The sequence below is a fragment of the Lepisosteus platostomus genome, chromosome 18 (genome assembly GCF_059453375.1).
Source record: "Lepisosteus platostomus isolate fLepPlt1 chromosome 18, fLepPlt1.hap1, whole genome shotgun sequence".
In the NCBI taxonomy this organism is placed as follows: domain Eukaryota; kingdom Metazoa; phylum Chordata; class Actinopteri; order Semionotiformes; family Lepisosteidae; genus Lepisosteus; species Lepisosteus platostomus.
In genome coordinates this window covers 9,808,932-9,836,702 of record NC_142628.1, presented here as the reverse complement: position 1 = coordinate 9,836,702, position 27,771 = coordinate 9,808,932, and the positions used below count along the sequence as shown (strand labels likewise).

At 34.3% G+C, this 27,771-nt stretch overlaps 2 protein-coding genes across 2 annotated transcripts; one reads left to right on the top strand and one right to left on the bottom strand.

Moving 5' to 3' along the window:
• eif3m (eukaryotic translation initiation factor 3, subunit M) lies at window positions 1-7,988 on the top strand. Its single transcript, XM_088610830.1, has 11 exons — window positions 1-150; window positions 890-1,022; window positions 1,681-1,819; window positions 2,011-2,134; window positions 2,301-2,395; window positions 2,481-2,564; window positions 3,300-3,399; window positions 4,398-4,479; window positions 6,522-6,665; window positions 6,984-7,044; window positions 7,806-7,988. Exons 1-11 carry the CDS (start codon window positions 109-111, stop codon window positions 7,927-7,929), a joined length of 1,128 nt encoding a protein of 375 aa, XP_088466956.1. The 5' UTR covers window positions 1-108; the 3' UTR covers window positions 7,930-7,988.
• ccdc73 (coiled-coil domain containing 73) lies at window positions 7,986-27,670 on the bottom strand. Its single transcript, XM_088610829.1, has 18 exons — window positions 27,474-27,670; window positions 24,630-24,782; window positions 21,960-22,031; window positions 20,521-20,592; window positions 20,246-20,281; window positions 19,851-19,925; window positions 18,984-19,022; window positions 18,350-18,485; window positions 17,249-17,328; window positions 15,575-15,703; window positions 15,192-15,251; window positions 14,859-14,963; window positions 13,704-13,814; window positions 13,361-13,501; window positions 12,624-12,840; window positions 10,794-12,299; window positions 10,085-10,212; window positions 7,986-8,761 (listed from the first exon to the last, which is right to left on the bottom strand). The coding sequence occupies exons 2-18, from the start codon at window positions 24,684-24,686 to the stop codon at window positions 8,438-8,440; spliced, it is 3,288 nt and encodes a 1,095-aa protein (XP_088466955.1). The 5' UTR covers window positions 24,687-24,782; window positions 27,474-27,670; the 3' UTR covers window positions 7,986-8,437.
• Between the last annotated feature and the right edge of the window lie 101 nt (window positions 27,671-27,771).

The window sequence follows — 27,771 nt, the reverse complement described above, 5'->3', positions numbered from 1 at the left end:
CCGGAAGTTTTAAGCCCTGCCGGCTGATGGGGACAGGTTCTCTTTCCGGCGACCAGCTCGGCGAAGTGGTGGCGTGGTTGTTATCAGGTCTAAAGCAGATCATTCAATATGAGTGTCCCGGCTTTCATTGACATTACTGAGGAGGATCAGGTATATTAGAAACAGATCTGACCTTCGGGTTTGGGGCGAGTTGCAGGTTGAACGTTAAGGTCTTATTTGTGTGCTTTGCCGATGATCTTTGAGGCCTAGCTGTATAAGATTTAGCCAACAAATTAACGTGTGTCTCAACATCTATACAGAAAGCGAAGAACTGGATTTGTAAATGCCTGTGAATTGTGTATCATTGTGAGCAAATTGCAATTTTAAGTGGTGAAAGTTTTTTTTGTACGTTCACCTTCCTCGAAGAGAATCTTGGCGGCGTACGGTATTCATTGTCTTCAGTGACATGCCGCTAGTTGGGCATCACGCCCCAGTTTTGAAACCATTGCGCTATCAGTGTTCACGCTTTGCTAACCAGCTAATGGGACTGTTTCACCGTGAGGTGTAATAGAACTGGAATAGGGTTTTGACTGCAGCTGCTTCCGTCTGACTCTGGTCCGCATTGTTTTCAGACAAAGCAGAAACCAGATGGTGCTACATGAGGGGGGGTGTCTGTTGGGCATATTGTGAATTGAAAGAGTACGTGTTGTTATTAACGCCAAATAAAACGGGGTTTGACAGTTTGGTTGTTGTCTGGTTACAGCTCATGTAAAAGGCTCTTGATCATAGAATGAGATGTAATGTGAATTTGTTTAAATACATTTATTGTCCCACCTTAGTGGGGTTTTGCTGAATTAGAATTTGCCAGTGGTGGCACAAATGTGCACTCTCCCATGTGTCCTTTTTACAGGCTTCAGAGCTGAGAGCCTACATCAAATCTAAAGGAGCTGAGATTTCTGAAGAGAACTCAGAAGGTGGACTCCACGTGGATTTGGCCCAGATTATAGAAGCATGTGATGTCTGTCTCAAAGATGACGACAAAGGTTGGTTCTATTCAGGATGACGTTTGCTTGAAAACCTATAGATTTTATTCTGTACATTGCAGCATAGCCCACTTCAGTATTGTCCTAGGACCTATACTCATGGAACTTGAAATTGTAGAAAGAAAAGTACAGAACAAATAAAGAGCCACAACTGATTCGTTCCACATTCTTTTCATTTCATTCATTCCATTATCCCATTATGTTCATCATTGTGCTCTTAAATATTGAATGCTGTCATACTTTATGGATGTTCTTGATTGAACACTTTTGATAGTTACTGTTTTGATACAGTTGCTAAGCATAGCCTGAGGTACCTCATTAGCTAAAGGGAGTTATTTTTTCCCATAAATTCAGTTACAACTCAGTCTAAGTGCCAGGGCTGGTTTTGCCTTCAGTTTTTTTTAAATGGTCATTTCAGATAAATACTGTATTGATTTGTTTGTTTTGTATAAGATCTGCAGCTGTTACTGTCCATAAGTAATCAGTCTTGGCAAATTTTCAGCAATCTGTTGCAGTGTGTCAGCCCTGTCTTACCTGCTGCATCTCATTTCTGAGAAATGACATTCATCTCCTAGTGTTTGAGTTCTGTCTGAGCTGTGCGGTCACAAAGGGAAGTCTGGAGGTGAAATATTAACAGCCCCCTCTGTCTTCTCGCAAGATGTGGAGAGTGTGATGAACAGCATTGTCTCTCTGCTCCTGATCCTGGAGACGGATAAGCAGGAAGCTCTGATCGAGAGCCTGTGCGAGAAGCTGGTCAAGTTCCGTGAGGGCGAACGCCCTTCCCTCCGAATGCAGCTGTGAGTCACCGTTCCCCCTCGTTCTTCACTGTTGTAGATAGCTGCAGGGACCTCGCACACTACGAGCCGCGCCACGTCTTGTCGGTGTGTTGGTTATGCGGTCACAGCTGAATTGTCTTGTGATTTTGTCCAGTGCTTTCCCCGAATTCAAGCCTGAATTTTTTTTTCTCCACTGTTCTGTCCAATTACAGGCTAAGCAATCTTTTCCATGGCATGGATGAGAACGCCCCGGTGCGTTACACTGTCTACTGCAGCCTCATTAAAGTGGCAGCCACCTGCAATGCGATCGCCTTCATCCCAACTGAGCTCGATCAGGTGAACAGTCACAACGTGTCGCACCCTGTCATGCCTTATTGCTTCCAAGAGAAAAGTTTCAGAGGTTTTTTTTATACAGGATGACAAGATGAAAGCCATTTCATACAGTTGCCTTCCCCTTTTTTTCCACATAAACAACTTTATTTACTCTTATCCTTTCTGCCAGGTCAGAAAATGGATAACGGACTGGAACCTCACCACAGAGAAGAAACACACTCTGCTGAGACTGGTGTACGAGGCACTTGTAGACTGTAAAAAAAGGTAGATTTGAATGTAAATCGGCACCACACTGTTCTGGGAGACCGTTTTCTATTCTGTTTAATGCTAGTGTTTGTTTTGTCCTCAGTGAACCTGCAGCTAAAGTCATGGTGGAGCTGCTGGGCAGCTACACTGAAGACAACGCTTCTCAAGCCAGGGTCGATGCTCACAGGTGAGCACCTCTTTCCTGGCTCGCTCTGTCTCGGTGTTTAGTGTAGAGCCAAAGAGGAATTCAAGTGAGTTTAAAATGGGTTTTTGAAGTGGCTTTATGGTTTCACTCAGCAGGATATATTAAACCATGAACATTTAATAATAATAATGCATATTACAAACAGTTCAGCGGAGAGGTGGTGATTCAGGCCTTCTGGCTCTCTTGGTTCTGGTAGCTGAAGTGATCAAAGTTGCCGAGACATTTTTAGGGATTTCACCTGTCGTCTGGTTTTTGTTTTACCTTTGATTCTGAAGAATTCCTTTGGGTTCACACTATCAGTGCTTACTGGCCTGGGACTGAACCCGTTTACTTTTCATTGTACCGATTCCAGGGAGGCAATATTATTTTGTAACAATCGTCACCAAATTTGTATACACTGTTGGCTGTTTTTTAAAGTATAATCCAAATGGGAAGAATTTTGAATAATGGGGCAGGGTAACTTTCAGTATGTTCTTTGTTACTTTAAATAATCTTTCAAAATAGTTCCGGTGGGTAGCTGTGTCAGCATGTGTATGCTGCAAAGGAACAAGTAATAGGTTTATTCCGTGCTCAAAAGAGAAGAAAGAAAATGCAACGTTTCGGCTGTGAAGCCTTCTTCACAGCCGAAACGTTGTTTTCTTTCTTTTTTGAGCATGGAATAAATCTTTCAAAACAGATTGGCTGCCATGTGATTTTCTTTTCCCTCTTCTTCCCTAGATGTATTGTCCGTGCTTTAAAGGATACCAACACATTTTTGTTCGATCACCTCCTGGCCCTGAAACCAGTTCGATTTTTGGAAGGGGAACTTATTCATGATGTGAGTAAGACAGGCTTGTTTCTCCAGCACAAGTGTGATGTACCATGTTTATTTTAATATTAAAGTAATGTGGGTCTGAAGAATTTAATTTGGCTGAGCCATGAAACATCCTGAAAAACGACTCGCTTTGGTATTCTTAATATTGTGGAAAATAGGGGTAAGTTATATTTAAACTGGTCAAATATCCAGCATTATATTAGTCTTTTAAATTGCATGTCTTTCTGTAGAGTGGATATTGTTAATGTTGTGGTGAACAAGATCCTTAGATCTTTGAGGTTCACTCGTACGTTTCACTTAAAGGCAGTTTTATGAAAGCTGAATGGTCAAAACTCTAAGCTAAAACATAGAAGTTAAGAATCCTGGTGTTTCTCTAGCACAATGTGTGATGCACCATCACACATCTTTTTGGTAAGACAGCACAAAATGAATTCCATTTTAATTTTCTTCCAGATCTTTTTTTTTTTTACTCCTTTACCCATTTTGACCTTAATAACCACAGAAAATGTTGATCCATTCTTTCTATTTGCTGTGCTTTGCTATTTGCGTCATTTTAAATTTTAGTAGGGGAACTTTTTCTAAATGTCCATTTCAGTTTTAACTTAGGGTTAACCATTTCGCAGTGCAGTTAATAATAATAATAATAATAATAATGTTTCTTTATTAGCCCTACACAATTTCTTGCATTAGGAATGCGTCTTTTCGCATACCCCAGCTTTTCTCCATGGAGACACAGACACACAGACAGGGAGAGAAGCTTGGGGTCAGAGCGCAGGGTCTGCCATTGTACGGCGCCCCTGGAGCAGTTAGGGTTAAGGGCCTTGCTCAGGGGCCCAACGGAGTAGGATTCCACTGCCGGCCGCGGGATTTGAACCGGCAACCTTCCGGTCACAGGCGCAGATCCTTAACCACAGAGCCACCGCTCCGCCCCAGTATAAAGTGGAGAAGAGCAGACGTTTTCAATATTGTTTTTTGTGAGAATGTTTTTCTTTCCTCACTAGCTTCTGACCATCTTTGTAAGTGCAAAGCTAGCGGCATATGTGAAGTTTTACCAGAACAACAAAGACTTCATCGATTCCCTTGGTAAGCTGCACACTGCCCTTTGATTACATCTGGCTACTTTTGCTACTCTGTTTTCCTTAAACAGCTCAAATGTAGCTAAAAACCTACAAGGGCTCATTTCATGGGCAAGATGAGCTATACTCTTAGACACGTTTACCTGAAATGACATTAAGTAGCCCCAGATTCATGCTATTCAGTGTTTGAAACCACTGGAAAGAGTTGCGTGACACTTACGTTTGTAAAGTCATTTCTTGGAATTTAGTTTCATTGTGCGCATTAGGGAATTACATTGTTTTAAATTTTGAACATGCAATGGCTGAATATTACAGTGTGACCCTTGCATAATTTGAAAGTTAACTTATCTTCTAATATTAGAAGATCCTATCTCTTTTAATTAAAATAGAAGCTATTAGGCCATTGAAATGAACTAGTACCCATTTACCTGTTTCCTAATAATGTGCTAAGCAGCACCGAGTGTTATTTTAGTGTTAAATGAGTGCATTAGACCCTGTAGGGAACGTAATGCACTGGCTAATTTGCTTTGGCATTCAAGGCACAGTGATGGAATGTTAATGTCAGCAGCCTCTTTATTTACACACTATATAAAAAGGAATAGTAATTAACACTTGGGCACTCCCATACTGATGTGTAATTGACTGTTTCAAAGGAGCACTGGTTCATAATCTAGTGTGTGTATTAAAATTACGTTTTCCATATTGTCCCCCCCTTAGGATAAGGGTCAGTGGTACCGTCAAAGCCACTCGTGCACACAAGAGTTCTTTATTACAGCATTAACATTTTGACATATTAATCAGTAAGTGTTTTGATTTTTAGTGACCTCAAGAGAGTGGAATAGACCAAACATCCAGATTGATTGTGGATGGGCAAATGGTTTTACCTTGTGCAGTGTGCATTTTGGAGTTATAAAGATATTTAACACAGGAAATCGCAATTATATGCTTCTTTGTGAGCTTACAGTTGGATTACCCTCATCCCTTCTCTTTATCAGAGTACAGAACCCTTTTGATGACAACAGTTTAGTTACTGGAAATACTGTGGATACTCCATTTACAGCTGTAATAAACCCAAAATATTTTGCTCTATAGATCAAGGGTAGTATTTTAAAAATCTTTTGCCAGAAACTAATAATAGAATTGTCATACTATTTAATTTAATGTTCTTGGTCAAATATAAATGCTGCAGCAGTTAGTCCAAACAAAGTCTTAATACAGTGTTAAAACTTAATTATAAGTGAATAGCAGTCAGTTCTGTATGTCTTGTATCTAAGCCCAGTTGTTGAGCTGCAGTTATCAGTTGGTTTATGGGTAAATTGAAGGCAGTTTAAATTGTTAGTTTAAATCAATATAAAGCACTTATTTATTCATCTTGACAAGTTAGGCCAAATGCAACACCCTATTTTGTCAACTGTATCGCCCTAACATATGTCCATCTGGTTTCAATGGCCTCTTCAAAACATAAAGTTAATGAGCAGTTCATTAGCATTTGTTAATTAGGGTTAATGTGCATTAATTGATTCTTGTTGCTTGTATATTCCAATTAAGTCCAGTTAGTTGTAGTAGTGACTGGTGTCACCTGTGCAAATGAGTTATGTTTTCCCCTCTACATCTCTTTTGCCAGATGAAAATCCTGAACCTCATTAGTGTTAATTAACATTATAGAATTAGTAAGACGCATCTTCCCTGCTAATTAGCTTGCACAGAAGCAGTATATATGGTTTAAATTCAGTACATATTTTTCAGTAACCTGTATTTTAGGTTCTTTATTTTAATGGCATCTTTGTGCTGCTTTGTACCACATTTAGTGATTATTGGATAGTTTTTATTGAGTAAACTGGATAAATTGTAAAAAAAATAGTTCACTATACATCGAAAGCATTGGTGCTTATTTGGTGATAACATTTGTTTAACACTGGTTAACATGCCATATTAGCAGTTTTCGTTACTGCATTTCTCACAAAAATACATTTTACATTTTACATTAGACATTTTATGAAGAAATTGTTGACTTCCGTATCCATAAGTATGATGTAAATTATTTTTCAGGTCTGTCACATGAGCAGAATATGGCCAAGATGAGGCTTCTTACCTTTATGGGCATGGCAGTGGAAAATAAAGAAATATCATTTGATACCATTCAACAGGAGCTGCAGATTGGAGCTGATGATGTTGAAGCATTTGTCATTGATGGTATGCTCTCTAAGCATACTAAGTATTTGCATTATTTTATGAAGTGCCGAATCTACAGATATCTCTTTTCTGGCTTTAAAAACAGGATGTTTGTAGACCGTTAATGGAACTGAATTGGCACTAGACCAAAGACAATTTTAGTGATCTTTGTTTTTAATATTTACTACCGTTTCAATATTTATTCATGTTTCTTACAACAGTGGCTTTTGAGTACTATATTTGTTCATGACAATGTAATTTACTTGTAAATAATACCATATGTCAAATGAAATTAAGGCCAAACTTTTTTTAACTGAATTACCATTTTATTCCTTTTAGCTGTAAGAACTAAGATGGTTTATTGCAAAATTGACCAGACACAACGGAAGGTAGTTGTGAGGTAGGTCTTCTATTTGATTGCATTGTTTCAGTTTATCTTATTTACTATGAGGCACTGCAGTGTTGACATTTGCTGCCTATAATTAAAATCTGGTAATTTATCATAATTTTATTAAATTTAGGCATGAATGTAATTAGCTAGTATAATGAAATCGGCCTTTTTTTCCAGCACACTTCCCTTAATGACCCAGCCAGGACTAGAATATTAATGTCTGGTGTTGTTTTCAGTGGCTAGGTCAAGGCCGCTGTGATCCTTTCAACAATGCAGCAATCTATTGTACATTACGAAATTTCCTTCTGTATGTTATCAGTATATCTGGAATTTTTTTATTCTTTCAGTTGAAGAATGTTTATAAAATGGATTAAAAAAGCTTTATAGTGAAAAGAGAGAGATACATAGTTTCTGAAGTGTAAACTGTTTATTAACTTTTTTTTATACAGCATATATATGTATTCATGCATTTCATAGAACTATACTTATGGCAATTCTGTAGTATTGTAATGAAGATAATTGTCATTTTCTTGAAAATTAGTAGAAGACTATTTCTGAGAGTGAATGTGAAGCAAAGCATATAAGTCTAGTTTTGTGATCGTTTAGTAAAGTTTGTCTAATCCAAAGCCTACAAACAGTGGTCTCATCAGACTAACACTATTCAGAGGTAAAATTAAAAGAGTCTAAAAAGCTTTGAAACGGTCTTGCAGTATGTTCATGTCTATGTAAATTGCCCATTGACTCCCCTGTACATCTCTCTCCTCTTACAGCCACAGTACACACAGGACTTTTGGAAAACAGCAGTGGCAGCAACTGTATGACAGCCTCAACTCTTGGAAACAGAACCTGAACACAGTGAAAAACAGCCTTCTCAGCCTCTCCACTTCAACATAAAATCTCAAAACAGTGTTTTGACATTTTTATATTTACAAAATAAAAAAAGAGATTAATCATTTTTGATTAATTTATTGGTCATGAAAGTTAGAGCATCATATTAAAAATCTGAAGAAGAAAAATAAAGTTCTACCATAACATTTGCATGTCTAGAATAATTCTGAATTCTCTTTATGCTACAAAGTCCTAGATGAGTTTTCCTTAGAAGAAACAAACACATTCTGACAATGTTGGCATTGCTGCAACAGACTTAAAGATTTAACAGGACATAAGCTTTACACTAACAACACTGCAAATAGTGTAAAAGTTGAAGGTAACAGAACACATTTGTCAATAACAAGCAAAGAAAAGTTGGTAAATTTAATTTTTGGTGAATTCATACCTTATCTGCTTATATCAAACTGCGACTTTTCTCTGCTTACGTGTAAAACAACTGGTAAATTGTTTTTGGTTTGTAGCTGAGAAAGTTTTAAAGGGGAATAGCAACAGAGCAACGAACAATATAACACTAATGAATTTCCTCTACTCTTTCATCCGTTTTCCGTTTCCTTGTGCATCTGAGTCTCTCTAAAATCAGAAATTTCTGTATCTTGCTGACTTCGTCATGAATTCTCTGCTGAAATTCCAGGTCTTCATCAGACTTGGCTGAAACACTCTCAGGACTCATTGCAGAAGTATCATTACGTTTGTTGGTGGAATTTAAACATGCTGCTGGAGTGTTTTTTTCTGGCTCTGCATAAACGTTGATGGAGGAATCTTTTTTTAATATGGATACTGCTGGTGTAGGCATATAGCTATAAGAAACTGGAACCTTTAGAACCTCAGTGGTCTTCTACCAGACAAAAGCAAAAAAAATGGCATCTTGTTAGAGACAGAACTCCGATTTATGTGTTCAGATTCACAAATTGTTCTCCATTTAAAAAAATCATGATAAATGTTTGATCAAAATTAAAGACTTATATAATGAGAACAGTTTTTTTAATCCTGTGAGTGAGAGAATTATTAGGGGTTATATTTCTTAATGTAGCATTTTTCTTTCAATTGGAAACACCTGCTTCTAATGAACTGGAGAATGACATTGTCAAGTGTCAGATGAAACTGAAGTAAAGAGGCACTGGCAAGTAAACGTCCATTGGTAACTATTTCCTTAGGTAATCCATCCTCATCTAGTTGCTGTAGTTGGCATGTACGACGTCATATGGAAGCAACGTGTGTATGAACACTGATGTTGGATGACTTCTGGTTTTGGAATTAAAAAGTCTAGGACATGTTACACTTTAGATTTTGTCATTTTAAATTGAGATTTTAATTTGTTGTATAATGAAATAGAAAATATAGGGTACAGCTGTAAAATAGACATTTTGTAAATAGACAAAATGTTCTAAAGATTAGTTTATCATCTAAATTAACAAAACAAGAAAAGCTGCAAACATTTTTCCCCTCTATAATAGTCAAAACAATCTATTTTCATTTTTAGGACCATGTTCAGAACAAGTCATGATTTCTCCATGGAATCAGTTATTCAAGATGAAATATCCACATTCCGATGTACAAGAAGGTTGTAGTTCTTGTCTTTTTCTTGATTTTTTTGAAAGGGTTAATAATGCACTGAATTATGTGGAAACGTTTTTTAAATTGCCATGGAAAACTTAATACATTGGCAGGAACAATGACATGGTTTATTTCACATTGTTTTCCAAAAGCCTTACAAATTTCAACTCTGATTTGGTTCTTTAGTTATGTTTCTTTGAAGACTGATGCTGATTTGAACGTTATAACATGGCACAGCAACCGGCCTAAGTATTTCTGATTAAACTGCTTTTTGGCAAACTACTTTTAAAGGAAGAGTTTAATCAACATGCTAACAAGTTCTCTCCAGCAATTAAATGTTTTCAATGGAATACACAACAAGCTGTCTTTCCCCTCCTCCAGGCTCCCCGAAGTGCTGGATAGCATCTGTTTGATTTATATGCTGTGACTGTTTCCCGCTGTTCTCCATCACCCTTAATTGTGAAAAATGCTGCCATCTTGCCCTGCTGATATTTTTTTTGAAAATTGAAAGGGTCTTAAACCATCCAGATGTGTTCGGTGCTATATCACATATCTATGGAATTAGCTCACTGTGCTCTTCTGTGTAATATTTTTGTTAACTTACATGTTCTGCTGAGATTTCACAAAAAGTCTGTGCTATTGCATTCCACTCGTCTCTAGGATCTCTCTTGTGGCAAGGATGAATACTGGAAGTATTCAACATGTCAGCAGCCCTTTTAATTGTGGGGGAATCTGGATGACAAAGAGGAAATGGTAGCAACAGCACTTAGAGCTAGCCAAGATACAATTCCATAGATGCTTGTTTTTCAGCTATAGAAAGCCTTTACTATCTTTGATCTCAAGATGTACTGCTATTTATCCCAAAAAAAGGAAACTGCTGTTTATTCTAGCCATGTATAAAATCTGATATCTCATTGTACTGTACATTAAGCTATAAAATATAAAGATCTATACTTTGATCTCATAGCTCAAGAAGCACTGAACTATGAAGATTCCTTTAAAGGAGAGACTGTACCTCTTCAACACAATGCGGTTGTTTAAAAAAATATAGTATATTAAAGAGTTTCAACTGCCAATCACTGAGAAAATCCTGAGCATAAATTTTACTTTTAAAAATAATTGAGATTTTGACATGTTAAGCAATTCAATTCCGTATACATTACTTTTGATTATCTTATATAAACCCTTATAAAAAGTTTTAAGTTGTAGATCTCAGGGTACCAAGTAACCACCCTAACATAGGATGTTATCTTGTACAGTACCTATTATTCCTTAAGTCATCTAATGTAAGTAAAACATGGTTATGTTCTTACCTTTCTCATTTTGGTCCTCATCCTGATACAATTTGGGATTTGTTTTAGTTGAAGACGCCTCATGCAATGCAGGAGGCAAAACAGTATCTCTTTTTAAACAAGATGGTATTAAAGGTGTTGAGGTCTGGCTGTTAACATCTTGATCCACTTTCACAGAAGAATGAATATCATGGGATTTCTGGGAAGTTGGGAACTGTATATTTTTTAAAGGTCTTAACACAAATGCTGATCTAATTTTTTTGCTTTCAGAAGTGAACATAGTGTCAGAAGAAGGAAAATATATTTCGCCATTTGCATTCTTTGTGCTGTCTTCTTGGTGTTCGTTGAGATTGGTCTTTTCAGCCCTAGGTATGAGGGTTTCTTTTTTGAAGCTTTTGTTTTTATGTGCTTCACTGTAATTAGTACATGGGAGGATTCCTTCATTTAATTTGTACATAGAATGAGATATACTGCTCTGATCACTTTCAAATATTGTTCCCCTTCCACTGTCAACATTAGAATCCGTCTCTGTACATGTTTTTTTAACATCTGGAGTGACTGTCTGGACCAAAGATTTGTTTTCTGACCGATTGTGAGTTGCAGAATTTATGCTTTTTTCAATGGTTTCTAACTGATTTGATAGTTTTGTTTCTGAGTCATTTGTAGCTGGTTGGCTGCTTGGTGTTTTGTCCCTTTTGTCATCAGTTTCTGTTGTCATCTGGTCCTTGACTTCCAGTTTGCTATAACACTGAGGTATGGTCATTATGCGTTTTGTGGTATCTGCTGGGTCAGATCTGTTAAATCCAGATTTTTCTTTAATAAAACGAGATGTTATTTTTTTAAGTTTAGGGTCATTTTGCAAAGGAGTCCTAAACCCACCAAGAATTTCAGGAGCTACAAGATGGGTTGGATACATTTCATTTAAAGCACTTTTCACTTCAGGAACTTCTGTAACATTACTTAACTTGGATTCTGAACATTTCTGGTTGTCTTCATCATCTTTAGCTGCCACTTGTGTTTTGAGTTCAGGGCTGCCTTCAGCCAGCTCATGCTGACAGTCCTTGTGTGCAGTTACTGGGTCAACTTCATTGTGATAAACACAACTGCCTTTGGGACTGGGTAGCTCACTTATAAAGTCACCTTTGTTGCAAAGCATTGTGGTCGCTGTAGAGCTCTTATCAAGCATACCATAAACTAGATGACTTTCACCAATGCCAGATTTATGTTTGCTGGAGTCTGTCTGCTGACCTGTATCTGCACTATAGACACCTAATGCATCAGCACTGTCTAAAATCATAGTTTCTGTAACTGGGACTTCTGCCAAAGTATCAGGACTTCCTTGTGGCTTGAGAGTTGTACTGGCAAGGTCTATAGTAGAGCAAATGTTCTTAGTCCCTCCTGTGTCTTTGCTTCCAGAAGCATAAACATCATCAGTCTGCACATTGATAACCACACAGTAGTCTGCTTTTGGAAGTTCATCATTCACTGTCTCTGCAGGCTCCTTGGAACTAGCAAATGTACATTTATCTGTATGTATAAATGATACATAAATAGCAGAATAGTTGATAATTATGTTTATATATAAAAAACAGATTTAGAGAATTATTTTTAAGCTACATATTTGCACTTATAATTCAGTAATTTACCATGTGTGTTTGAGTAGAAGGGTGAATATACAAATGCCAGATTATCTTATTTTATTTCTTAAAGTACACTTTCTGCTGTACTATATTAATTGGAACATCATGACATTAAAATCTAAACTTTAAAACATAAGTACCAAAATTACATCATAAAAAACTGAACTAGAAAACCAGTTCTTCTAGTTTCAAGTGAAATCATCCTGCTTACCTTTGAAACGTTCAATAATGTTTTTTTCCTCAATATCAATATCCTGTAAACTCTGCGTATTGTTGCTTTGTAATACAACTGCTTTACTTTGGGAATCATTTATTAAAGGTGAGTTTACTTCATGTCTTGGAGCACACACTTCTTTAATCTCATTATCAGAGCCGTTGTGCTTTTTGGGCTTTACATCAACGCTGAAACCTTTAACTTTTAAATTATGCTGTCAGGGTTGAGAAAAATAAATTACACAGTAAACATGAAGAATAGCACGTTTCCGAAGTAGGAAATATGAGGTAAAAATTGACTTGCATGCATATACTGTATTTGTTAAAAGTGTAAATAAGTTGCAGTGAGATTGGTGTAAAGTCTTGTGAATTTCTTATATGAGAAGTGTCATTAAACCTTTATGGCCTAAAAATGTAACACGTGTTTTGTAGGCCACTGTTCACATCTGGCTCTTTAGGAGATGAACTCTGGCCAGTGTCCACCAGTGATTCTGCAGTCTAATGTCATTGCTCATTGAAAATCTCTTCCTCCTCTTTGAAGCCCAGATTCAGAGTTCACAAACTTTTTCTATTGGCAGGACTTTCAAGTGAACTTTTGAACTGACATCCAAACCTGTTTTGTTTGGATATCAGTTCAAAATGACTAAAAAATAAATCTAGTTTGTTGGAAGTAAAAATGTTAAATACTGTTTCCATTGTTTCACACACATGAATCACAAGCTAATACAAAACTACCTTTAGCATTTGTATTTGCTCTGCTTGCTGGACACTGCAGGATGATAGCTGGTTGTGCTGCTCATGGAGATAATCATATGCTTCCTTGTGAGATCTGAGCTTTTCCTGTGTTTGCTGGATTTTCTTCTGTAATCTCATCTGCTGCTCAGTAAAACAATCACATATAAAACATGTATGAAAGAGAATGGTGTTAAAATACTTATCATATAGCATTATCTTCACTATTTTTATTATAACCTTTTTTTACATTTACCCTAAACACAAAAAAATAATTATGTTTTAAGATCTGTTAGGACAACAGCTATAAATAATGATGAGTACTATTATACTTCTCAAACTCTACCTCTTTTTCCCAAATTGCTTTAGAATTTTGGCATTCCTCTGTTAGACTGATAAATTTGTCTTCTTTTTCTTTGATCTTCTCTCTGAACAGTTCATTGTCTCTTTTAAGGGCCTGCAATAAAATTAATCACCCAAGAAATTTTTAATACAACAATAATGAATTTTTATGTGTTAGTTAGCTTGGACGAAGGATTCTAAACGTGCAAAGGGCCTCATACAAATCAGTTAGGATGTGTCATCTTAACAATAATTTCAATAAATTAGTAAAAATGTGCATTTAACTCAGCTAACAGAAACCTGTAGGAGGATATAAAGAAGAAAAGGCTATGAAGGAGGATTAAAAACACTTGCTATTATTCAGTTGCAGTTCATGCCTCCTAATGCACAATATAAAATGATATATAATGCTATGCCATTTTATGTGCAGCTGCTTTACATCATTTACTTCAATCCTCACATAAATATATCCGGTAAACACTGCACAGGACAAATTCATACTGTCTTTAACATTAAAGCTTGAGATTTTTTTTTTAAAGAATCAAATAAGTCAATAGCAGTATTTTTATCTGTTATATTCAATTTTACAGTTCGCAAAAACCTAAAATATTAAAAAGTTGTTAAAATGTTTTCAAAACTAATGGCAAACAGTTGTAATCCATCACCACCAGTTATTTTTAATGAAGCACTGTTTTCCTTTTCATCAGCAACAAACTAGTATTCCACTGACTTAATCTGACAGTTTCATTATATTGCTGTCAATATCTGAGGAACAATGAAGTAGTCATTCCCTATCACTAGAGAAGCCATTTGTTAAAGACAAGAGGCATAGGCTTATGCCATTTCTAAAATTTAAAATAGCTTAAACTCATGTCAAATTACATAAAAAACAACAAACATTTATAAAATGCATTGACTATTACTGTTTATGGAAATAAACCTTCATTTGTGCTTATCTGAATGAAAAAAAATGGAAAACTCAGCTCTTTTTCCTTCTAAAGCAAGACATGAAAAACATCAAAATTCCTTAACACAATCTTTGTTTAAAAAAAATAAAAAAATGTTTACGTGAGTTTGTAGAATAGCTTCTGCCAATAAAGACTTCATTTCATTATTATCTGAGACAGACACAGACAAATGAACATTTAAAGACCCTGACCTGATGTTCCTCTCTCTGAGCATTCAACTCCAGTTCCACTCTACCAATTGCCTCAGTCTGTCGTTGCAGCAGCTGCTGGGCATGCTTTAGGGAGTTCATAACCTCCTGAACACAAGCAGCAAACAGAGAATGTATATTAATGACATATAATGCTGCAGTAGAACAGTACTGAACAATTTATCCCTTTTTATTGCTGTGAATCTTATAGTTTAGATTGCAAAATAAATGATATTTTTAATGCTTGCAAAATAGAAGTTAAAGCACATGATATACATAATCATTAAAATAAATTACAAAATTCATTTCCAGGACAAAAGCTGTCTCAATTTGCACCTGTTTTTCTTCTCGTATGGTGGCATTCTCTTTAGTCAGCCTTTTGGTCATTTCTGTTTCCTTCAGAAATAAACATATAGGTAAATACACATACTTCATGAAAATGACTATTTTAAAAATAAATGATTTTGTCCAGCATTCTGTATCTTCTAAGATTTAGAATTGAAAAATGATTTAAAAAATATACAGTACATACTGCACTAATGTAAACATCTTTAATACTGAATCCACACACAATAGCTTTAAATTACAAGCATGTCTATAGATTTTCTGTTTAAGTAAAACATAAAAAATACTTACAGTATTCAGATATTATTTAAAAGTTATATTTTAAAATAATGTAGTAACTACAAATAGTATTCTCCAGTATCAAAGTCATCTACCACAAGAAGTTTGTGTTGAAGCTGCTGTATCTCTTGCTCCTGTAATGTGCGATGCATGCTTTCATCTCCCCTTTTGCAATGAGATGACACTCTGGATTTAATTAGCTCTTTATTGAGTTTCTCAATATCCTAAATGAGACAAAATGACATTATATACAATGTGAAATCTTAAAATTCATTTACAGGACAATAGGTTGAGAAAGTTAGCTAAATTAACTGACAGTAATAAACTTCAACCATTGACATTTTTATTAACAGTAAAAAAATGGAAGGCGGTAAGTACAATTCTGTTCTATATTCAGAGCAATATTTTAAAGAGGCCTGGTGAAAGTCAGGAACTTATCTACAAAAGTACTCTCATTCAATACCTTTAATATTCATAAATAACCCTCTTTCTCAATATATTTTCAAGCAATGTAGCAAGGTGTAGCAATTAAATATTACATGCTTTGATCTCTTCTAATGACAATTTATTGAAACTCACATTTGAAGATATTCTGCCCTTCTCCCCCACCTCTCCCTTACTACTACAGTGTTGTCTGTTTCATATCCCTGTCTCCTTCAGAACACTGACATTCACTCAGACAAATAACAGAAGTTATGAATGCTGCTCATAGATAGTATCAAGAATTCTTTATGATGCCATCATAGGGAACTTAGTATTTGTAACACTAATAGCATTATCTGGCAACACAGGTTGGTCTGTTTAACTTTTCTCTGGGAAACTGGAATTCAACCTTATCACAAAGCAATTTCTCAAATGCTCTTGGCAAAGTCATAAACCAGTGTAAAACATGAATGATAAATGCAACGTATGTCTGATAGATACATCATTGCACTTTTTCATTTCAAGTTGAATGCATTGCAGATAGAAGGAATGGAATACAGTAGGCAAATTAAAGATTGATCATTTATCATACTATGGATACCTGTGCCATGGAGCAATAATATGTGGAACATCCAAGACCAGACCTGGAAGATCAAATCTTATTCCTATGAAACACTCTGTGAGTCTACAAAAAGAATCCAATTGAGACATACTCTCAAAGGATCTCATCTGAAGTGCTTAACATAAAAATGTAATATCAACAGGGAGTACTGTTAGACTGTGTATGACACATTCAACATTGCATTACATGGATATTAGTACATAATCAGAAGAATAAATATTTTACTAGCTCTAAAAAGTTTCTTCTAATAATAATACAAAAATCATTCAAGTGTCTTGGTCTGTTGTATCATAGAGCACCCAATTCCGGGTGAGGCTGTAGTATATGAATAGGAAGGCAATGTCTGCAATACGTCAAGGCTCAGTGCCAGCAATTAAGAGCTGCTGGAAGGTGTGAAGGTGTTGGTCGGAAAGACCACCTATTAAAAGCTGTATCAGTATGAAAGTACTTCTGTAAATTTCAAATTCTGAATACAACCGGCATGATGAAATGTTATTTTACTTGAAATTATATGATATGACATGATACACTTTATTAATACCCAAGGGGGAAATTAAGTTGCCAACACAACTCATAGACATAGAAGAATCATAAATAACACTACCCAAACATGACAGCTACTGCAAAAACAGACATATAAAGCAGTACACTGACACAACTGATCAAACTATGCAATACACAAATTGGAACTGTACAAGTGTACATTTACTACAGATGTTTTTACCTTTTTCAATCTGAATATGGTGGCTTCTTGATTGTAATTCACAAGAGTAAGTTTTTTATTTAGCCTCATTGCTTCTTCAACTGAAAGACATTTTTTTAAGTTCAAAATGGGTTTAAGCATAAAAGAAAGTTTCCCTCAATCACAAATGTTGCTTTGTTGTTTAAATAAAGTACAGCATTATCAGACATCACTTTAAATGTTCCTACAAAAAAGATAGCAATATTGACATACGGAAGACAGGAAACCACTGAATTTCAAGGCTGGGGGATGGCATTTTTGTAATAGCTTGTAAAAATTAAATTTTAAACATTTTATTTTGCGATGATATGCTTTTGTCTAAATCCTACTGTTTAATCAAACAGATACAGATTAACAACATATTTTTTATTGCTTAAAAATATACTGTTAAATATTACATACAGTACTTGTTATTACAGATTAATCCTTGACAAATGATGAGAAAACGATCACACATTGTACTTAAGGCACAATAACTCTGACAAACCACCAACCTTTATTTTACTTTGAAATGTAGTACTGCTATTATAACAAAAACACAGCAATTATTCTTAATAGACAAAAAACAAGGAATTATCTTCTTACTAGTTAAACAAATAATACCAATTTAAAGGTCTATTTTAACACAACTGTCCTCTATTCCCTTAAAGAAATAAAGAAATATAAAATTTTCTAGTACCCTTTTTGATAATTGAATATTTCCCACCTTTGATATTTTAAATTAATACTAACCAAGAAGACTTCTCAACTTTATTAGTAGTATTTCTTAATAAATAATTATATTTAATTTAAAACATCATAAGATAATAATCATTCAACAAGTTGTTAATAGATGCAAAAAACTTGGTTGCACAGTAAGATACCTAATATGTGCAAAATATAAAATAATGTAATTTTGAAAATAAATCATGACAGCTTTTACTTTTTCTTAATGTGGACTATATTTTTAGATTTGTTTAGTTTAGTTACTTTATTTCAAACATTCTAAATGAATGAAATGAAAGATTATTGTCATTTGCTTTATTTAGGTACTAAATACTAAACTCTTACAACAATTAAACTTAGAAAAACAAAAATACATACCATTTTGTTCTAGTTTCTCATGAAACTGCTTAACCATAACACACTGACGAGAAATGGTTTCAAAACGTTTTTCAGCTTCGCTTATCTGGTTTAGGTGATTGTCCTTGGTTTGAGTCTGCAACTGTAGTTTCTGCTCCTGTAAAATGCAACTTAAGTAACACATGATTGAGAAAAACTTAAATAGTTTACAACAAAAACAAAAATATTCTTAAATTATTACTATTTTTCCATTCTTAGCTAAAAGAAAACAATAACCTAACTCTCTTTTTTTAAATATCCGATCAATATATAATAATACTTTTGCAGGTTGAGTGAACTATACAGTATGTACATTAGAGTATTTCAGCTAATAGTACTATTTTACTTCATGGTAAGTCAATAATATTGTATGCATGGTTTCTGTCATTGTTCATTTGGTTGTTTCCAAACATTTTTAACAACATGAGGGTTATAGTGTGATGTGATGTTATCAAAGAATTTTAATAGTAATATTTATCTGTCGCGCTTGAGGTCCAAGTGTCATATACTCCCTATCCGTTACTATTGATGAGCCAGTCCCTTTCTTGTTCTTCTTGTTATACTCCTCTAACTCCCACTCTTCTCTGTCAACAATATGTGGAATTGGAGTCCTTACCAGTTCACTTAGTTTCTTCTGCAAACTGAACTTGAACACCTGTAAACAATAATAAAACAGAAGTTTTATGCAGAATAATAGAAATCACTTCTATTTGTATTATTCTTTACTTTGTATTACATCTGTACTCTTCAGACCTAACTCTGACACCCTTCCGTGTATTTAAGGACTCCTCACAGAATCACATGACATTTCTTAGACACTTTAACTCGAACTAAACTTTTCTAAAAGCAACACTGTAATGACAATGGCTTCTCTTTTTTAAATTCCATTTCAAAATCAAAATAAGACGTTATTTTACGTAGATGTGAGAGATTTTTTTCTAACTGTGAAACATGAAGAGTAGACAAGTGTACATAAGGATAATTAATCTATGCATATCATACAATCAGAGCATTTCCTGACATACTGTACAGTTGGTATGTTTTAGTCTTGAAATAAAAATGCATTTAATGTCTTAAAAGAAAATAAAAGTAATGAAATCAGTGACTGGAAAGAAAAAACTAAAATATTCAGCTTGGTGTTCAGGTGACCTCATGTGTTGGCTTGTGTCAGGCTATATCATTTCTATAGGCATTAATACAGCTTAATATAAAAATTCCATTATCTTACTTAGAAAAGGCCAGAAGAGCAGTTAATACTCCTTCTCACCAATGTATCATTTGCAGTAGACCATAAGATATATCCTATACATCATGTTTTCTATGCCATTCTTATAAAAAGACCAAAAAAGGTCAACTATATATAAGATCATATGAATGTTCTTTGTCTCTGCAGAGACACAACACATTTGGAGCTGATGTAGTAAACTCAAGCATAAAATCATTAATAAATCTGTAACACATACATTTTGTCCAGAAACATTACCTGCAGTGATTTAAGCTCTTCCTTGAGACTGTTGATCTCTTTATCCCTTAATTCTGTTGTTAGTTGATGTTTTCCCTTTAAATATAAAGCAACATTAAAACAATATTCATACAAACTTTTTATAATCAATCAATAATTAAATTATTAGGAATGCAAAACAATACCTAAATGTTTTACTGTATCCATAATATACAGTAATTAATACTTTAATAAATAAAACTGCGTTATGTAATAAAACAATAACATTTTTCAATACAGAAAAGTGTCGTATTAAATGTTACGATACAAAAAATAAAAAATAAATTTGTACTTATGGACATAATATTCAGTACAAAATATATTACCATTATATGATTACTGTCAAACAATACACAATACATAAAAGTTCACTGTACCTTCTCTCCTTCAATTCCTCTGATTCTTGCCTGAAACTATTTTTATGAGCGTTTAGAATATTTGTCAAAGCATAATAAATTAATCTAATATTATAATGCACAGGTTAAATATAACTATAATAAACAGCCAATTCTGAAAGATAATGTAATACAACAATACAGTATATTAAATTCCTGTTTTAATAACAGAATGATATGGATTTTATAATGTTTGAGAAAAACAATGTTGTTACTTTAAGATGAATATAGAAATGAAAACGTTATCATTACAATACCTTTTTCTTGAGAGCAGTTAAAGCATCTGTCTGCTGACTTTTTAAAGTATCTGTTTGATTTTGAAGGGATTCCTGAATTAATGAAGAAATCAGATTTAGGTATGTGTATCACCTGAATATTTATGTGTAACACTTACATATTTAATAAATAGTTATTGAAATATTTATAAATCTGCCATTTACCAATTAACAAACTGAAATTTTAATTAGCAATAAGAGAGAAATAAGGTAATAGCTTCTCCAAAACTATTCCAGTATAGGTGTGAATAGTATTCCCAAATACTATTTAGAAAAAGTCCTGACATACTTGGGTATATCAAAGACTGAACTGTCAAGAGCTGACACAAGCATCACAAAAAGAAACTTGAAAACTATTTTGGGACTTCAGATGCTTTGATCACAAGAATGCAAGGGCCACAGGAAACCATGTGTGACAGGTACCAATGCATATATTTTTATATTGTTAATGCTCCTTCAAGATGCTGAAAAAGGATAAATGAGAATTGGCAGACAGCCATCCTAAAAAAACAGCAGTTAAGAACAAAATCTGTGAAGCATTTGTCCTTCCCAGTTTGCCAGTCACAAATCAAATGATAGAATATAAAATATGTATGCAAAGTAAACTAATTTTATCCACTGACTTAGTGGAGAGGTTGTGTGTACTACAGGTATGTATAAAAGCATTATAAAAACTACAATAAAGCAAAAAACAAAAGGAAAGAGAAATAAATATCAACAAACTAGCAAAAATGAACTAGTGCAATGATGTATTAACTGTCACAGTGACCAGTTGTTTTCATCTACTTAAATAATAAAATATTGCTTTGTGGTGGGTATGAATATGCAGGCTGATTGTTTTAATTTTTCCATCATGGCATGACTGTACCTGAATTGTGACTAGATAGAGGGAGATAAGATGCTGGTAGTACCTTTACAGGCCAGGGTAATATGATAATATCAACAGCCCCCAGTCAAGTTTGATAGCTTTCAAGATGGGAACTTTCTGGATCAGACTGACCACATTCATGTGACTAACCAAAACACTACACTTAAATATAGACTGCAAAACAAAAGAACTAGCAGGTTCAAGAATGGTCCAGCATTCTTTCATGAATTTAAATGTATGTGTGCATAAAAGGTTGTCTCCTTTTCGCATCAGTTTAGAATGTGGACTTACCTGTCGAGGATTACTTATTTTATGAAAACGGTTGTATTTAGGTTAATAAAGATTTATGTCTAAATCTAAGTATATTTGGAGTGATCAAAGTTAGTAATTGAGTGTGAAGATAGAATGTTGTGTTTAGGCTCTTCACAGCTTTCACAACATACTTTAATACACTTACAAAACTGCATTCTAAAGTTATTATTATAATATTTAGCATTATATTTTCCACAAAATAATGTTTATTTATATGTGTCTATTAAAATAGTACACATACCTTTTCCCATTCTAATTCTTGTTTTTCCAGCACAAGTTTATTAATTTGGTCTTCAAAACGTGTTTCGGCATCCTAAATGAAAAGGAAATCAATTTGCAACCAATCACAAAAACTCTGCTTATTATATTTATATCCTATTGTATAATTATAATGTATAGTTTTAAACAGTATTATGCTATTTGGATTTAATTATTTTAAGCATTTTAACATACATTATATACAATGTGACTGGTCTACATGAGTATTTCATTTTATATTAGTATTATCTAATCCTTAACATGTTAATTTCTTCATATTATAAGTATGTATCATGACTACTATATCCAAAGACAGTCTGCCAATCAAAGCAATTCCCTTAGAAAAGTTACTCTAAATACCAGATTACAGGAGTAATCCAGGTACAACAGGTTCTTTTCCAGCAAGATCTCTGCATAAGCAAATCTCTCTCCCATAAATACAATTTCAATCTTAGAGATAAAACAACATTAAATTACAAGACATAGGAAGAGTATATAATTTATATTATAACACACCTGTTATATCAGCAACTATAAGAAATAGTAGTATATCAGAGGTATGATATTAACACAAGAGCATCCTTATCCTCCTTCATTCCTCAAAGGTAGGTAAAAGTCAATTGCTTTATACATCTTGTGACTTTTTTTATATGTATGTAGGAGTTGGCCTATGCAGTTTATTTATAAGTTCCCATTAAAGTGTGCTACTAGCATGGCAATTTCCAGAAGAATTGCACACTAGATAAAGCAGTTAACAGTTCGAAATAAAATAATGAATGGATTTTTTTTTGCCCTGTAAAGCGGTCATTAAACTTGGTTATCTCAGTAAATCTTAGGACAAAGGGAGATCTACTGTGTCACAAGTTAGACAATAAGTTAAAACCCAAGGCACATACCTTTTGAATGCTAAAACTTGTGTTATATAATTTTGCTATTTCCCTGTAGAGTACCATAACTGTATAATACATTAAAAAGGCTAGCTAGCCAAAATCAACATAATAATGCAACTCTTACACAGGATGTTGCTGTAGTACAAGAACATGGCATGATGAGTGTTTGGATTATTTTAGCTTTCTTACACCTGCATTGTAAACCAAATGCTGTTGTATTAAGATGTGCATTGCCTGATCTTAACCCAGATTTTTCTGGGATTCAATTTGACAGCTTCAGTTAGACCTACTGTACTGTATACAAGCTCAAGCTTGACATAGACCTTGACCCTTCCTTTATTGCACTGTAAATAGTCACTTTTTAAAATGGCAAGAGATCCTCCAAAATACCAAATATACTGTACTTACATTTACTCTACATAATTTAACCAAAGTATTTAAAAAATAATATCAGCATAATAAAATATTGGTCTGAGTATTACTGTTCATTTTAAAATCATTCTCGTACAAATATGTCTAAGTTATGAAAGTAACCCAAATATTATTATAAATTATTATAACTATAGTATTAATACATATAATTAAAATAATTATACAAGACACATAGAGTACTAGCTGAATAATATTAATGTGCGACACGTGTCCTGAGCTTTGAACTGCTTCAGCGTGCTAGTTATTTTAATGTTGGTTTCTTAAAGTGCTTCATCATATTGTTTTTCCAAATACTCATTTAAAAGTCTTCTTTAACTTCCACTTAAAATGTTATGTTGCGCCTTTGTATAAAAACTATTACACATGCGTGATATGAAATCATAACCTTTTTTAGTCACTCTCACTTTAATGAAAAAAAGAAGAAGGAAAGTGGTTCCATTTAAGAACTAATGTTGGGTCAGACATCAGGTTTTAACCCCAGACCAATAAAACAAAAAAATTCAAAGTGTTGTTTTATGGCATGCCTGAGGAGCACAGTGATTTAATGTATTTTTACAATTACATGATCATAACAATAAAAGTGGAGTGATTCTAAAGATTATTTATTTATTATAACCTTTAAAACATGTCACACCAGTTTTAAAGTGTTTGCTTCAGGGGGCTGTTTTACAAGCCAGTATGAGAATTGGTCAGGTCCTTGCTTCATGACCCTAAACTGATGTGAAGACTGACTACAGCTGGCTTATGTCCAGATGACCAAAAAGTGCTGCTAGGTTCTTTTACCCACTTCTAAAAACTCATAATGTGCCTCCTACGAAATTACATTCCCTTTCTCTTGACTCTGCCAAACAGAGACCTTTAGTTTCAATGCAACTCCCAGGGAATCATCACACAAAGAGAAAAAAAAGAGACTGAGCAAAAATTAAACAAAACACAGGAAGAAATTAGCTGGATGTCACTGATTAAGCATGTTTTGTCAACTTGAATAGGGTAAGCAATCATGACACCATATGGGTAAAAGAATGAATCTAGTAGTAGAGCAATTCATATTTTAGTGCCACTAATTTACATATTTTCAAGAATACAATTTTTAAATCTTCAACAGTTTCAGCTGGAATTCTTTTATTTCATAGTTTAGGATGAATATAATTCAATTTTTTCTTTAGTGTGTACTCAGTCAGAAGTACTCAGTAGTGTGTACTCAGTACAATGTGTACTCAGTCAGAAACATTTAATTTGTTCTATAACATGAAGTATTTAATTAAAAGTAGTCTTTTTTAATACTAACTAAACCTGAACAAAATCAGCAACAGACATACTGATATCCCTACCCTGCGGATGCGTAACTCCTCAACGGCTTCAAGAAGACTTGTTTTACATTCTAACATATGGACAGAAATGATTGCATCTGCCGACTCCTGAAGGCTGAATGGTGATGAAGTCTCAGCCTTCAAATAGTCTGATTCTGTCTTGTGGTCCTTCTCCTAAAATAAAAACATTTCTTATACTTGCATTATAATTAAACCCACTCAAAACATGCAATAGAGGGTAAACTATAGAATAAAATAAAAATAAATAAAACTGCCAATAAATAAAAATGCAGTATCTTAGGCAGTCACAAAATATATATTTAACTGAAACTTTCAATGCTCATAAATCTTAACAAATGTTAAAAATTGGTTTTAAAAAAATAATATCAAATTTAAAATAAGTCAAGTACAAATATTTTTAATTAAGTGCATTAGAGTTTTTAGTGGATCACCTAAGCCAGAGATAAGCCATTTCCAGAAACCTTATGGAACTCCACTGAGTCCCTTTTGAATGATTCTGAGTCTTTTTGGCCCAAAATTACCTCACGGTGTTCTTTACAATCAGATGCAATGACTTCTGAGGGTGTCCCTGACATTTTTTAAGACCGCTGCATGAAAGAATTTCAGGATTATTCTTTTCAAAAACACCTTTTTTCAGGTCATACTTTTAGAATAAACGTAAATAGCTTAATTGTTTTTGATTACTTTCACTGTTTACTTGCTCTATTCACTTACAGCACATGTGATAATGTAGACAAAGAGGTTGTCAATAAACAATTAAAGTAAGCACTCAGATCCACATCACACAAAAAGTAGTTCAATTGTTTACAATAAAATACAGTAGAACTCTTCTTACTGAAATCTTTATTGAAATAATTACACATGAATTACTGAATTCATGTGTAATTGTTTAATAAAAATTGAAAATTGTCTTACACAATCCTTTTGGCGACATTAATATTTTAATATACTTTGAAAGTTACATCTTAAATTCCTCAAGGTGGAAAGGAGGCTGGCCTTTAAGTCTAATGGGGGTCAGAGTAATAACACAGAATGGACAAATTGCACTGTCATTCTGCTTAAATTATATAAGTTATTTAATTTGACCTGTAGATAGTCTCTTGTCTCCTCATCATGCCTGACTTTTAAGTGGGAGGTCTTCACTCAAGATGATCCTTTAATAGAAGGGAACCTTTCTCCATTTAACCCATGCTGTTATCAATCATGTACAGGAATAAATGATCCTGTTAGAATTTGCTACTATCACAAATGACATTGTGACCTGAGGCCAATGTCTTTATTTGCTTCTCCAGTGATTCACTTCAGCAGATATTAAACAATTTTATAATCCATGAAAGGCAAAATTAAAAGGACACCATCCATAAAACTGAATAATTTCTATCAGCAACATGATGTCTGTATTACCTTTATGAATTATAAGGCTGTATAGTGCAGTAATGTAATGAAGGCAAAAATGGCAATAGTCAAGTGCCCTGGGCTAACAATAATATGCATTTAATCACATTTCTGAAAACTACATATCACAACAGTTGATTGTAAATACGTATAACATAACAATCTGAGACAAGGAATGGGGTTTTATAAAGGCACTGACAAACACTCAGTTAAAGTTTACGAGAAACAACAGTTACTTCTAAAATAATCTTAATTTCAAATGATATATCAAACTTTTAATAAAAACAATTTTAATGAGGTTCATTTCTAAAACAAAAATCAAGCAATGCATTTTTTACACTCTTGTGCACTTTATTTGCACCGCTACAAATAAAATCCAACAAATGACTAGGTTAATACATCTAAAACAAATGCCTCCATAAAATGTTAATTATGTATAAAATAACTTTCTGAAATGATCCCAAAATTGATATTTGATATGGTTGTAAAACAAATTTAAAGGATTTGATGGGGGGTTTTAATGTTAACACTTTAAAATTAAGACTGGCCAAAGCTAATTTATGATATCTTGTGACCTACAAAATTAGGATTTTAAGTAAATGATAAAAAGTAAAGGTTTTGTTTGAACCTTTATTTGTGAGCAATTAAGTCCCACACTGTAGGAGATAGTGTTGAGACACAGACTAAGCACTAAGTCACTTGTCACAATCAAATGTTTTTAAAGAAATGTCATTAATCTGTTACTTCAGAGTTACCCTGATACAGACTTGTAAAGCAAATAGTTCAATATTTTTATATATACAACAAGAATTACAATAATGCTGAGGCGTACCTAGACAATTTTAAAAAATCTCAATATTTAAACACTCGGTGTAAAAATATGTCAGAGATTATACATGTATATTCCACGTCAACTATCCAATCGTCCGAAACAGTGAACGGGAAATTTCTCAAGGCTTATTTTAACACGAATGTGTTTTGGTGCCATCTAGCGATCTACAATATATTCATGCTTAAATTACAGTCATTCGCTGGAACTGAGACAACGTTACGAGTTCGTCTTCAAAACCAACCGATTTCAAAGTGAGTCTTTCACGTTCTCTTAAATCTGAGAAGTGCCAAGCCCAAAACGTCATAAAGTAGTTTAGAATAGGCAGAATGGTAATGTCACTTAACGTTTCACGGACATTGTTAATACCAATTTTATCCAAACAAGAAAATGCTCATAAAAGCTCAACCTTCGCAGTCTCCCCTTTTGTGTTATTCGTTCTAGCAGCATTTACAGGAACTCAAACGGTAACAAAATATTGGGGGGTTACCATATCTACAAACATTACAGTGGCCACCCCAAAAAAAAAAAAGCAGAAATGGGACTGGTTGATACAGTACGTCTGCATCCCGATGAAAAGTCAGGAAACTAAACCCCGAGGAGATGAGAGTTCGCCTTACTGTACTGGCGGCGTCCTGGGCGCTTTTCCGTCCGGTCCCGTCCTCCGGCTCGAGCCACCTGCCGGCACGCGGTTGCAGCGGCCCTGTCACCTGACCAGAGACCGACGACTGGAACTCCGGAGGGAGACCGGCGTCTGTGCCGACACTGATAACCCAGCTGCTGAACTGATACTTAAAATGCTCTTTTCCATGATATAACCGCTCTTGCCAGACAAAAAACTCAATTTTTTTTTAATTCGTGCCCCCCCCCCCCCCCCCTTTTATCCAGATCGTCCATTGATACAGAAAAAATGCTTGA

Excerpts from the sequence above, each read along its gene's own strand:
- eif3m (XM_088610830.1), top strand. The coding sequence starts at position 109 with ATGAGTGTCCCGGCTTTCATTGACATTACTGAGGAGGATCAG. Across the intron at positions 2,135-2,300 it reads TCCCAACTGAGCTCGATCAG|GTCAGAAAATGGATAACGGA; the intron begins GTGAACAGTCAC and ends CCTTTCTGCCAG. Across the intron at positions 4,480-6,521 it reads AGACTTCATCGATTCCCTTG|GTCTGTCACATGAGCAGAAT; the intron begins GTAAGCTGCACA and ends ATTATTTTTCAG.
- ccdc73 (XM_088610829.1), bottom strand. The coding sequence starts at position 24,686 with ATGTTAGAATGTAAAACAAGTCTTCTTGAAGCCGTTGAGGAGTTACGC. Across the intron at positions 22,032-24,629 it reads AGGAGTTACGCATCCGCAGG|GATGCCGAAACACGTTTTGA; the intron begins GTAGGGATATCA and ends CTTTTCATTTAG. Across the intron at positions 8,762-10,084 it reads GTGAAATCTCAGCAGAACAT|AAGACCACTGAGGTTCTAAA; the intron begins GTAAGTTAACAA and ends TTTGTCTGGTAG.